General features: G+C 46.2%; 1 protein-coding gene across 4 annotated transcripts in view; it reads right to left on the minus strand.

Annotated features, from left to right (window-relative positions):
• Window positions 1-13377, minus strand: part of MORC2 (MORC family CW-type zinc finger 2) — a 113244-nt gene that overhangs the window by 77604 nt on the left and 22263 nt on the right. For all 4 annotated transcript variants that reach the window (XM_073313587.1, XM_073313586.1, XM_073313588.1 and 1 more), the window contains exons 5-8: window positions 11262-11352; window positions 1196-1304; window positions 634-793; window positions 418-529 (exon numbers count right to left, since the gene is read on the minus strand). In XM_073313587.1, the coding sequence (XP_073169688.1) occupies window positions 418-529; window positions 634-793; window positions 1196-1304; window positions 11262-11352 (472 nt within the window). The remainder of the gene's footprint in view (window positions 1-417; window positions 530-633; window positions 794-1195; window positions 1305-11261; window positions 11353-13377) is intronic.

Below are 13377 nucleotides of genomic sequence, written 5' to 3' on the forward strand. Positions count from 1 at the left end.
CACCTCTCCCCCCACAGCCCAATATGGGGAGAGAGAGTTGGGGGGAGTCCTCTCCCCCTACCACAGCCCCAGGACAGCCTGCACCCCAAACCCCTCAACCCCGGCCCCACCCCAGAGCCCACACTCCCAGCTGGAGCCCTCTCCCACCCCCATACCCCAACCCTCTACTCCAGCCTTGAGCCCCCTCCCACACGCCGAATCCCTCCACTCCACCCCCACCCAATGAATTTCATTCTGCACATTCTTGGACAAAATTAGAGGGAACACTGAGCAGGAGAGCCAAGGAAAGTCTGAAATCCCAACCTGATGCACTCCAAAATGCAGAATTCTCATCAACTCACCACATAAACAGGACACATCAACCTACAACCACCACAAGCCATTCATACAGACAACCCCAGCATCTGTTGCACTTACGTTCCTTCAGGGGGTGTTTCTGCCATCTGGATATCTCGGGGGTTGGAGGTCACATCCAGCTCTGGCTCCCCATTATCCATCAGTTTGAGATTAAAGATAATCACCAAGGTCCCTGAGTAGGTGACAAACTTGAGATTAGCTCCATCTAATGCCATCCAAATTTCTTCTCCTGTTTCATCTCCAATTGCCACATGCCCAGCACCAGTTTACACTTACCCTTCTCCCCAGGGATTTTCTTAAACTGCTCCATCACCTCTTGTTCCGACTTGAAGGGGGAATACTTGTAAATGAGCTCAGTCTCAATAGAAAATTTCTCCATGTTGTCGGTCATGGGCTCCTGGGTACGTGTGTTCCAGGTGGGCAGTGGGACAATCACCTGTGGAAAGGATTGGATGGGGATTAAGATAAAGCTCCAACCCTTTCTCTTGAGAAAGGCACACTTCACTGGCTCCCATGCTTGGGTTAAGTTATTTCTTCTGATGGCCTCTACCTACAGCATTGATCCCCTTCCTACTCAGCTGTTAATGGAGGGGGTATTAACTCAGTGTCCAACACCCAAAAACCATGGTTTCCCATCCCCTCAGAGTTACCTTCTTATACAGTTCATCTTCTCAGACCAAGATATTTTACCCCAAGTACAATGGAAACCACAAGAAAAATCAACCTCAGAACAGGTTCTTTTCCTCTTAGAAGCTCAGATGAGGTACAGAGAACAACAGAAGGTTCATCTTAGCAAATACCCAGCATTCTATTTTAGACTGACAAAGGGCATGCAAACCTCATCGATGCCTTCTTCCTCGTGAAACGTGCGCGACAGGAAGAGGCAGGTCATGGTGGTGTCTTTCTTAGTGAAGAGGATAAAATCCTTCCCAATCCGCATGGAACCCCTGGAGGCAGATTTTAGAGCGTGTGGAAAGTCAGTCTGAAAAACTCAACACTTCCTACTACAAGTCCCGGGCTACCAGGGTCCCTTCCCCTCAACTATATTCATTTTGAAATGCAACAAACATGAGATAATATCTGAATATCTCAAAATGGTTTAAGACAAACATCTTGTCATGCTATACAAACAAAAATCATTCAGGCCCGAAATAACTTGATTCACCCCACAAAAATGACAATCCAGAAAAGGACATATTTTCGTAGGATTAGATGGAGGCCTGTGGGCTTGTTCCCCAAAACATCCAGCACCAGCTATAGCCAAAGGTAGGATCTTCTAGCTCCACAGAAAACCTGCTCCAGACTCACGTGGATGCATATACAGCATAAGGCCAAGTGGGCATCACTTTCTCCAGCCATGTGGGCAGCAGCAGCGGCAACCAGAAGAGCTTACAGGGTGCAAACTATGGAATCACTACAACATTCAGAGCTCCTTGCCCACAGTGGCCAGCACTAGCTCCAGGGCACTGGACCCAGTGGCCTCCTGAACAGCCCTGCCCAACCTTACTCTCCTTTCCCATTTCTACCTCTCTCTGCCAGTTTCCTTCTCCCCCACTCTTTCACCATTTGCTTCCCCTGAAGCACTCCCCCAGTAAAGGAAAATGGAAGTTACTTATGTGTAACTGGATGTTCTTTGAGATGTGTGGTCCCTTTGTGATTCCACACATAGGTGCATTGTGTACGTGTATACCCGAGTCTGGAGATTTTTAGTAAGCCGTGTCCCTTGGTCCGCACATGCACAATTGCTCTCCTCGTGCCCTGAACCAAGGATAGAAGAGAAGTGTGGAATGATGATACTCCAGTTCCTCCTCTTACCATGAATCCAGTCATGATACGCAATGCGGGGATGGACGACAGATAGTGGAATACAGACCACACATCTTGAAGAACCTCCAGTTACAAGTAACCAACCCCCATTTCTTCGAGATGGACTGGAGATTAGCAAACAGGAGTCAAACAGGAGGTGGGTGCAAGGATGCAGATGGTATGGATATGTGCAGTACTGCCATTCCCACAGCTTTATCTGCAGCAGAGGTTTGGCCTAATGCATAATGTTTTGTGACAGTATGGACAGAGCTCCAGATAGCCACCCTACACACATCTAATAGAGGTATGTCTCAAGAGGTTGCTTGTACTCTAATGGAGTGGATTCTCATGCCCTCCCAGGGTTAGAGGAAGGATATCTGCTAGTTGGTAAAGAAGGATGATGCCGCTTGAGCTCCATTCAGAGAGCGTCTCTGGGTAGATGATAATGCTTGACCCTTGATCACTTTGCTGATGCAATAAATAAATAGTCTACATGTTTTCCTAACTGCTTTTGTTCTCTGCAGATAGAATGCCAGTGCCCCGCTGGACATCTAGAGAAAGAGTGAAGTCTTCTCTCCTCATCAGAAGTATGAGGCTTTGGAAAAAAAAAAGTACCAATAAGTGGATGGTTTGATTTATGTGAAATTCAGGAATTACTCTAGGAATGAATTTTGGTGGAAGTGAAGAAAGACCTTTTTATGAAAAATGGTATATAATGGATCTTCCATGAGTGCTCCCAGCCCGCTCACCATTCTGGCTGATGCAATGGCAACTAGGGAGGCAACTCTCATCAACAGGTGGGACATGGAACAAGTGGCTATTTGTTCAAAAGGAGATGTGGTAAATACTGAAAGTATTAGATTAAGATCCCATTGTAATGTTGGTTTAACCACTGGTGGGAAAATTCTAATTAGTCCAATCAGAAATCTAATTGTCTTTGGAGGAGTGAAGATCGTATGATCTTCAAACACAGGATGAAAGGCGCTCACTGCTGCGAGGTGGACTTTATTCCAGTAGGTTGGTGATATGCATGTTGGCTTCTCAAGGGGTCCAGGTGCCTTGTGCAATGTGATTGTCAATGTGGGCTCCCCAACATAAGAGGGAAGCATCCATGACAACAGTCACCTCGGGTAAGGGTGTGAGAAAAAGAACCCTCACAAACTTTTTCTGGGTTTGCCCACCAGGCAGGAGAAGCCATCATCTTGGCCGGGATTGTTATTCTGGCACTGTCATAGAAACATAGAATATAAGGGTTGGAAGGGACCTCAGGAGGTCATCTAGTCCAATCTCCTGCTCAAAGCCCCAGCCCTGTCGTCTGGTAAGTAGACGGACTGAAGTCAGGTTTGTAGACAGTGGAGGTGGAGCCTGGAAAATGGTGTTACGTGAGTGCATGAGGCCACATGGCCTAGAAGGGAAGGGCAGACACTGACTGGAGTCTGAGGTTTGATACAGACCTATTTTATCATATTGCTCTTGGTGCGGAATCTCTCCATCAGGAGAGGTAGACTCTTGCTGTAGTCAAGTCCAGAATAGTTTCTATGAAATATGTGGTCCTTGTGGGAATCAAAGTTGACTTTTCTTCGCTGATACAGATTCCCAGGAGAGATAATAGACTAGAAATGGGGTTGCTGACTGGATCTCCATGCTGGATCTGCCCATCAGTAGCCAGTCGCTGAAATCTGGAAAGACAATAAAGCTGTTTCTTCTCATCCAGGTCGCCACCACTGAAAAAGACTTTTGCAAGACGGTAGGTGCCATAGCTAGTCTGAACAGGAGGAGTCTGAATTGGTAATGGTCTCATGGGGGAGATGCTCACATGCAGAGAAGGTGGGGAAACCAGAACTGGCAAGATCAGAATGGGGTTATCAGAGTAACTCTGGCTCTCTCCCTCCTGATCTTGCAGAAGAAACGCGAAAGCAGGGGTTGAGGGGGGGAAGGTGTAATTGATCTGGTCTGACCAGCGGATGACAAGGGCTTCGCCTTGGGAATGCGTGCCAAGATCCCCTCTGGAGCAGTATGTGATGATTTGCTATTGCCATAGAAGGCAAAGAGATCCCTAGTCAGATCTGGTCTGGTTGAAAATGTCGCTGACCTACGGTGTCATGCCATTCATGGTCAGTCACCAATTTCCTGCTGAGAGAGCCAACAATCATGTTCTGAGTCCCTGGAAGATAGGCCGCCAACAACAAGATCTTGTTGGCAATGCACCAATTGCACAACCAGAGCACTTCTGCACAAAGCGCCAGTGACCACATGCCCATTTGTTGGCATAATAAACTGTAGTGTTATTTTCAGAGTAGCAGCCGTGTTAGTCGGTATCCGCAAAAAGAAAAGTAGGACTTGTGACACCCTAGAGACTAATGAATTGAAGTGAGCTGTAGCTCATGAAAGCTTGCTCAAATAATCGGATGCATTCCGATGAATAGTATTATTGTCCAACATAATGAGAATATGATGGGAGCAAACCGATGGGAGAAATACATGACACCCTCTGTACCGTTCAAAGCTCCAGACTGTTGATATGCACTCTGGATCCCCAAGTGGTCCAAGTCCCCTGCGTCATGTGCTCGCTCATATGGGCACCCCATCTGGCAAGTGATGCATCTACGATGATCTTCATGGCCGGGAAGGATGGAAGGAAGGGCATCTCTTGCAGACCTGACGAGAGAGTCTGTCCACCATTGGAAGGAGGATAGTACATCTGGGGGAAGCTGTCAGCAGAAGGTCCATGGTACGTCACGTGGGAGAATAGACCTTCTGGAGCCACAGGTGAAGGTACAGATGGGCGAAGGCAGTGATATATGTGAGGCCACCATATGGCCATGGAAAGAAAGGCAAGTACTGACTGGAACAAAAGGACTGATGACCACTTGGCAATCAGCTCCTGCAGCATCTGAAATCTGTCCCTCAGTAGGCAGGCTTGTGCCAAAACTACATCAATAGATGCCCCAATGAATTCTAGGAACTGTTGGGGTCCAAAATTGATTTTTCAATGTTTACATTCACCCCCAGGGAAGAGAGAGAAGTATAAGCAACATGGAGGTCGAGGTTCGAGCCTCCCTTGTGGATCATTCTGCTAAGAGCCAGTTACCAAGATACAGGAATATAAGGACCCCCTTATGCCAGAGGTGTGCTGATAGTACAGACAAAACTTTGGTAAAGACTCATGGAGCCATGGTGAGTCCAAATGGTAGGACCCTGTATTGGAAGTGCCAAAGGCCAACTGTGAACTTTAAGAACCTCTTGTGGGTTGGATGGATGTCTATGTAAAAATAGGTGTCCTGCATATCAAGAGCTGTAAACCACATTTCTTTTTCTAGCGAAGGGATGACGACTGCTAAGGTGACCATGCAAAACTTCTTGTTTTGCATATGACCCGACTGAGATGGAGGTCTAAGACTGGTCTCCACCTACCCTTCTGCTTGGGTACAAAGAAATAAATGGAGTAAAATCCTGCGCCGATAGGTCGGAGGAACTGCTTCTATCACTCCCCTTTTCAGTAGGGAGTCCACCTCTAGGGTGAGGATACTGTCATGGGAGTGGTCCCTGAGGCAGGATCAGGGCAGGTGATGAGGAAGCGTTGTGAACTTGATTGCATAGCCATGTCAAACGACATCCAGGATGCACTTGTCCATTGTTATACTCCAATCTGGTAAAAAGAGTACTAGACACCCCCCTAAAGGGTGTGGGTCAGGTGTAAGGCAGGAGACAAGGTGGTTGGCAGCTCTCTAGGTGCACTCAGAAATATTTCTTCAGCAAAGGCTGAGCATGTAATGTTGAATACTGTGATGACAGACCTGAAGGACGAGCTCTTTGAGTCTTCTGCTGCTTGTGAGGAGGTTCACAGGGCCATTGATGGAAGAAATGAGGAGCTCTGAACCAACATGCAGGTGCCTGAGGGAAGAACTTGTACTTTGGGTGTAGATACCTTGGGGACCATAAAGTGGCTCTGGAATCCACGAGGGACTGAAAGGAAGGTCCTCTATAGTATTCTGCACTTCCCTGGGCACATAACGGGTGGATCTGGCAGTTTGTTAAACTTCTTATCGTGCTTATGACCTGTTTCTCTGTGGCTAGAACTCATAGAAGATGCATCATCCTTCTTGAGCCTGGAGGGAGACTTACGGCCATGCTTCCTTGCCCCCCTACCGGGCCCCAGCATAGGGTCCGTAATACTGGTACCAGCAGAACCAGACAATCTCCATGGCAGGAGGCACGCTCCTGGGCTTCTCAGGCTGATGTATGGGGCGGGGCGCGAAGAGACTGACGCTTCCAGCCTGGATCTGACGGCAGCCTCATGATAACCTCTATGAGGTGCTTCTTGAGGTGGAGAGCCTAGTCTTCCCAGGTACAGTTTGGGAAGGACAAGCAGATACTGCACCTAGATCAAATGTGGGCTTCTCCCAAGCAGTACAGGCAACATTGCTCATCACTGACCAAGAACAAATGTGGACAGGAGGAGCAGATCTTGAATCCCGATGTTGTCAGCATAATCCAGGCATGGATGCTGAGGGGTGGGGAACCAGAGAAATGGAGTCCCCAAGTGTCTTAATCCTGAAAACTAACACAAAGACTAAAACTACTGAAAAAAAAAAGCAACCAAAACTATGTATAATTCTAAAAACAGGTGGTGGTTTTTTGTTTTTTTTTTAAGTGCATCAGAGAAAGGTGAGAGGACAGCAGCAGCTTTGACTCGGATCATGTGGTGGTGAGAAAGAACTGAGGGCACAGTCAGCCTGCCCAATCCTTTGTTGCCTCGGATGAAGCCATGAGGTGGAGCAAGGGCACATGTGCGGACCAACAGAACTACTACTTTTAAATTCTCAGGTTCCAGACACATAACCTTGAGTGGAATCCAATAGGAACCATCATTCAAAACGTCACTCCTTGGTGGAATGAAGTAGCACTTCTCAACCCTTTTTGGGGAGGGTATGCACAAGGCAGGAGTTCATCACACTACTCTGGCCTCACTGACTGGGAGGGTCACTCGACTGGGACTCAAGGGTTGTAAAATGTTCAATAGTCTATTCTGAGGCTCTTGGAACCTCCTTGAGCTGGATCTGGAGCTCAGATGCCACTCTTTGTAAGAGTTCATGATATTGCCTGTGATCATCAGGCAGAGCTGGTGAAGATGGGGTGACTACTTCATTTGGCAAGGACAATGAAATGGCCACTGAAACTCCTGAATCTGGCGCAACTTCCTCCTCTTCACACTCTGATGAAGCCAGTTGGTGTCAGCCAAGAGAGGGTAGATAAGGTTCATGCACAGATCTGAGGTGCCTAGAGAGTAAGGGTCCCAGGGAGGGAGGGATAGCTCGGTGATTTGAGCATTGGCCTGCTAAACCCAGGGTTGTGACTTCAATCCTTGAGGGGGCCATTTAGGGATCTGGGGCAAAAATTGGGGACTGGTCCTGCTTTGAGCAGGGGGTTGGACTAGATGACCTCCTGAGGTTCCTTCCAACCCTGATATTCTATGACTCCAGTAATGCCAGCATGAGCAGTCAACCAGTTGGAGCCAACCTCATGGCACTGGGAAGTCATATCTTGGCAGAGACAGGACCCTGATCTACTGGAACTTCTGATCAGACTCATCTCCCTATGAAGGGTAGAGGTTCATCTGGAGCCTCTGACTCATCAGATCAGAAGGTAGGTTCCCAACTGACAAGCAGAACCATCAGTACCAACAGATGGATACTCAGATTTGTGGATGGTAGAGATCACCCCAGTGTCTTCGAGGTGGTTTCTTCCAGGTGTGATGCTATATCTAAATAAAGTTGGACTTAAGAGGAGAGGGGATTGAGGACAGGGAGAGCAAAAATGTACTCCAGGGAAACATAGGTCTCAGACCACCTCAAGGTGCTAGGTGTATGGGTGGTTGGGCCGCTAGACCCGAGACTTCCCTGGATATAGTGGACATTGAATCCTTTTGGGGCTCTGTTGGTATCGGTACAGAGTCTGATCTGGATGTGTCCTTTGGCTTATACATCAGCATCAAGATTGGTACCAATGGATCCATACTCCTATGGGCCACATTCTCCTGCAGTGGCTGTTTACCTGGGCCTAAGTCCTTATCATCCATGTGCACGGACTCGCCTGACTTGGACAGAATCAGGGATGGATCTTTTCAGAGCATATTTTACAGAGGATCTGTACCGATGCTTGTGACAGTGCCCCTTACTCTAATAAGAAGCCTTTCATTCTCTAGGCTTGGAAGTTGTAGTCTCAGCTCCTGAGCTCATGTTCAGAGGGGCACTGCCAATTTATTGAGACCAGTGTACAGAGGGGGCTCCTTGGCCCAGATCAACTGGGGTCTCATGGCTTTTTCAGTCTGAGCTCTCAACCCCAAGTCTGAGGAGGGAAGCAATGGCAGATGCAGAGACGTGAACCTCACTGAGACAGTAAAGGCAGTGCTGGTGTTAGTCACACACTGAAAAGAAGCAGGGGTAGGAAACACGGAAACAGTTCTTAAACCCCAGGACACAAGGCATAGTCCTTGCCTTCAGGAGAGAATTTTCCCAAGGCAGGGAACAAATAGTGAAAATACTAAAATACTACTATTTACAATATATAAGTACAGATTAAAGAAAATGACAGAAGCAGCTGCAGACCCAGAAGATTCTGACTCAGGTCATGTGACAGTAAAAAGAAATTGGAAGAGGGTTGGTCCATACCGCCCATTGTACTCTTGGTTCAGAACACAAGGAGAGTAACTGCATGTGTGAACCAGTGGACACTTTTTACTAAAAATCTCTGGACTCAGACATACAGTGCACTTGTGTACCCATATATGGAATACAAATAAGGACCATCACTTGAAGAAAACTAGAATTTCTGTAACTTGCCTTTGCATTAGAAAACTGTTCAATTGAGAGGCAGCATGCTCCGGCAGATGTTGCACTGGACCGGACTCAAGATACCTGGATTCTATACCGAGTTCTACCAATGACCTGCTGCATAACCCTGGGTGAGTCACTTCTCTTTGTGCACTATCCACCCTTTGTCCATCTCGTTTATTTAGACTGTGAGCTCTTCAGGGCAGGGACTGTCTATTACTATTGCTTTTGTTTGTACAGTGCCTAGCACAATGGGATTCTGATCCTGGTTGGGGCCTCTAGGAACTACTGGAATACAGAAACCCATTAATCTAAATTCTGGGTCAGACATTTCCCCCTGTCCAATTGCCCAAATTCACCAGACTTTAAAAGAGGAAAAAAGTGGAAAAATTAGTGGTCCGGGCCACACTTTTCAGAGGCGACTAGTGATGTTAGATATCCAGCTGACACCTAAAATTGAGACACCCAATAGTCACTTTTAAAGTCTTGGTGTCCCCAAAATAAGCTTTCATTTTGGTATGTTACTCCAGGGGGAATTCTGCACATCTGTGGATACACAGAATTCATCCGTCCCGCATAAATTTTGTCATGTTGTCCCTCCCCCGCCCCTCCGCATAAAATACATTCTGCCCAAGAAGTATTGCATTTCCACCTTTTGCCCACCAGAGGCTGCTCTAGCCCAGAATAGCCAGCCACATGGACACAGCCAGCTGTTCTCGTGCCCCAACAGCCCCTGGTGTGCAAAAGGCAGAACTGCAGCACTTCTGGGGCAAAATGTATTTTCTATGGGGAAAAAAAATTTCTGTGAGTGCCCAGTGTTGCAGAATTCCCCCAGGAGAAGAAGTTCATCACAGCACCCTGCCTGCAGAGTCAGGTTAGGACAGAGTGTGGCACACAAGACTGTTGGGGGTGCGTGTGTCACAGACTGGGATTCAGAAAGGCTAGTGGGGGTGGGAGGGGAGACAGACTGGGCATGGGCTCAGGAGCTTGTGGGGTGACAGTGTTGAGCCACAGGAGGTTGGTTGCAGGAACACTTGGGGATGGGGGAGGAGGCTGCAGAGACCCATGGGGATGGAGGGATCCAGGGACAGGGCAGATGCGTCTGACTGAATGGGAAAGGCTTGTGGTCAGCTAGGGTCTGCATGGGGGAGGCTTCCCAACTCCCTAACAATCCCTCCCACCCCACCAAAAAAACCTTCTCACAACCACACCCAATACCCTCCAGGTTCACTCCCAGGCTCCTTCCCTCTCCCTCAGCTCCTCAGTTACCCGACACCCCCAAGTCTTTGCACTGCTTCTGACAAATGCAGGAAATACAGTTCTGTATTGTAATTTAAATGAATTACTCAAAGTGATCACTCTCGTTACAGTGTGTATGGTAACACCCATTGTTTCATGTTCTCTGTGTATATAAATCTCCCCACTGTATTTTCCACTGCATGCATCCGATAAAGTGAGCTGTAGCTCATGAAAGCTTATGCTCAAATAAATTGGTTAGTCTCTAAGGTGCCACAAGTCCTCCTGTTCTTTTTGCGGGTACAGACTAACACGGCTGCTCCTCTGAGACCTGTCAAAGTTCTGTATTAATATTATTTGTCAAAAAAATTTTACCTGAATCTTTTTTTTTTTGGTCTGTATTGTTAGACATACTTGTTAACAGATATTTTGAAATAAATTACCAAAATAATTGAAACTGGCATTATTGTGTTATTTTGACAACTAAAACATGCAGAATTTTTAATTTTCTGGCACTGAATTTTTAGGTTTTTTGCAGAATTTTTATTTTTTTTGGCACAGAATTCTCCCAGTAGTATGTGCCCCAAACCAAAAGAGCAAATTCTGAGAAAATCAGAACTTCATTCCCAATAAAGATTCACAATCATCCCAGAAAAGTCTTTGGGAATCCAGCACTGGTAGCCACGTTGTATCTACAGGATTCATCTTTAGAGGTCACCACCATAGCCTCCTATTAGCAAATGGTCAATTCAAACCTCATTATGATATTGCCATGTAGTGTAAGTTATTGTGATGTCATAGCCCTAGGACCAACTTCATTGCCTGAGAAAGAGTTACAAGGAAAGTGACAGACATACAGAGAGTGTATCCAAAGCTAACAAATAAAGCCACCCATAACTCCCTTATGGTAGCTTTTTAAATGGGACTTTAAGTGTTTCCTTTTTATAGAAGAACATGAAGCTCAACATTTGCTGGCCCTCTATAAGCCAAACTTCAAGATCTCAGAAGGCTGGCTTCTGTTATACCTACGATTTCAAGCCGTTCCCATACTGCCCAATTTGAGTAGACTCTGGTGATCGTTTGGACGATTTACCAAACTGAATCACACTTGCAGCATCACCTGGAATGACAGACAGAAAAAGTATGTAAAAAATATTTTATACATATATTCTCTCTCACACACACAGTTTTTTTACAAGACTATCATGATTACATTACACAGTGACAGATTACATTACACAGTCCAAACACTGGAGGCCAGAAAAAAGGTTGGTTATGGCTGTGATTTTTTAAAAGATATTTTAATACCAGCAAAAGGAATAATGCAGATTCAATTATAATGGCAAAAGAACCTTTGCGAGTAACGCTTACTTCATTCGGTGAAACAGTATAAACTATTCTGCTAGTTGAAGCTGCATTTACTTTAAAATGGTTTGCTCATATAGTTATACAAGCAAACCTTTTCTAGTGTAGACTAGACCCAGGACCCTTCAGAATTCCACAGAGATACTGTTCTTCTCTCACAAAATAGGGAAATCTTCTTCTGTTCTTAGGTCCAAAACAATTCCAAATACCTTCAGGTTAAAAGAACCCAGCAGGACACCTACAGCAAAGATTCTGCTGCAAACATTATTCAATATCATCAACATTTTGTAAAATACAAAAGCATAAAACTCCACATAAGTCTTTGCACCCATTTCCAAGTCTTTCCTCTAATGAAACAATGATCATTTTAACAAAATAGCACTACTAACCAGAGATATGCTGATAAAACAATTGTAAATTCACTGGCAGGTTTCTAGAGCATTGGCTCAAGAATGCTTAAATGGTATTAAAGTAGTATCATTCCAATATGTAAACAAAGAGTATTAAATATTACAGTTGTATTAGCATTAGATACATGGTGCAATCACAATGGAAAGGATGTGACGTGATAAGAGAATATGATTATTCTGAGGTTGTAGGTTTTGGGGACTATTTTTTTATTTGCTTTCCACCACATTAATTCAGGTCTTCCATTATATGTGAGATGGGAAGCCAGCATTTGAAACTACACGCAAAGTGTTAAGCTTCTGTAAGTCCAAGGGATAATGGCTCAGCAAATGATTCCTTTGTGAGGTAACTGAATCCTCAATAAATTCTTTACTGAGATAAGAGGTTACTTACCTGTAACAGGGGATTCTTTGAGATGCATGGTCCTTATTTGTATTCCAAAACACGAGTGTGCATGTGCGCCGTGCACCAGAGACAGAAGATTGTTGTATCAGTATCCATTGGCCTGCACATGCCGCAGGCGAAGTTATATGAAGCTGTGAGGGATGACACCCCACCACAGTCACCCTCTCACCATCGAGCAACATGGACCACAACAGAGGGGACGGAGGGTGAGTATTGGAATACAAATAGGGACTATACATCTTGAAGAACCTTCAGTTACAGATAAGTAACCTCCTCCTCTTCTTCAAGTGATGGTCTCTATATGTATTCCAAATGCAGTTGAGTACCAAGCAGTGATCAATGTGGAGAAGGTTGCAAGGATGCAAGAGGTACTGCAGTCTGAAGGAAGGCACAACCCACGGCTGTATCTGCTACTGCCCCCTGGGCTATGGCATAGCAGGCCATGAAGGTAAGGACAGGATGCCATGTCACTGCCTGGCAGATGTTATGCCAGGATACATCTGCCAAGGAGGTGGAAGTGGCCGCCTATGTCCATGTCAAGTGTGCCATAATCCAGCTGGGCGGCATGGCATTAGAGAGCATGCACGTATGCAGGCCAAGACCCACTTCGAGACACACTAGAAGGAGAGGGCCTGACCTCGGGATCTGTCTGCAAAGGCGTGGAGAAGCACGGAAGTCACGGGTCCTGTCGAGGTAGAAGGTGAGGTTGCAACAGACATCAAGTGAGTGCAAGTTCTATCTCCCAGACTGGCATGTGGCTTAGGATGTAAGACTGGTAGGTAAATCGACTGCCTGATGTGGAAATCTGAAACCACCTTCACCAAATTTCTCCTGAAGGTATAAGGAGACCTCGTCCTTATGGAAGACTGCCAGGTGGACCAGGACAGAGCTAAGGGAAAGGCCCAAGGCCTAAGGTTCAAGGAGGTGATGGAGAAAGCATCCAGGGAAAGGTTATGGCGCCAAGCTC

The sequence above is a fragment of the Lepidochelys kempii genome, chromosome 15 (genome assembly GCF_965140265.1).
Source record: "Lepidochelys kempii isolate rLepKem1 chromosome 15, rLepKem1.hap2, whole genome shotgun sequence".
Taxonomy (NCBI): domain Eukaryota; kingdom Metazoa; phylum Chordata; order Testudines; family Cheloniidae; genus Lepidochelys; species Lepidochelys kempii.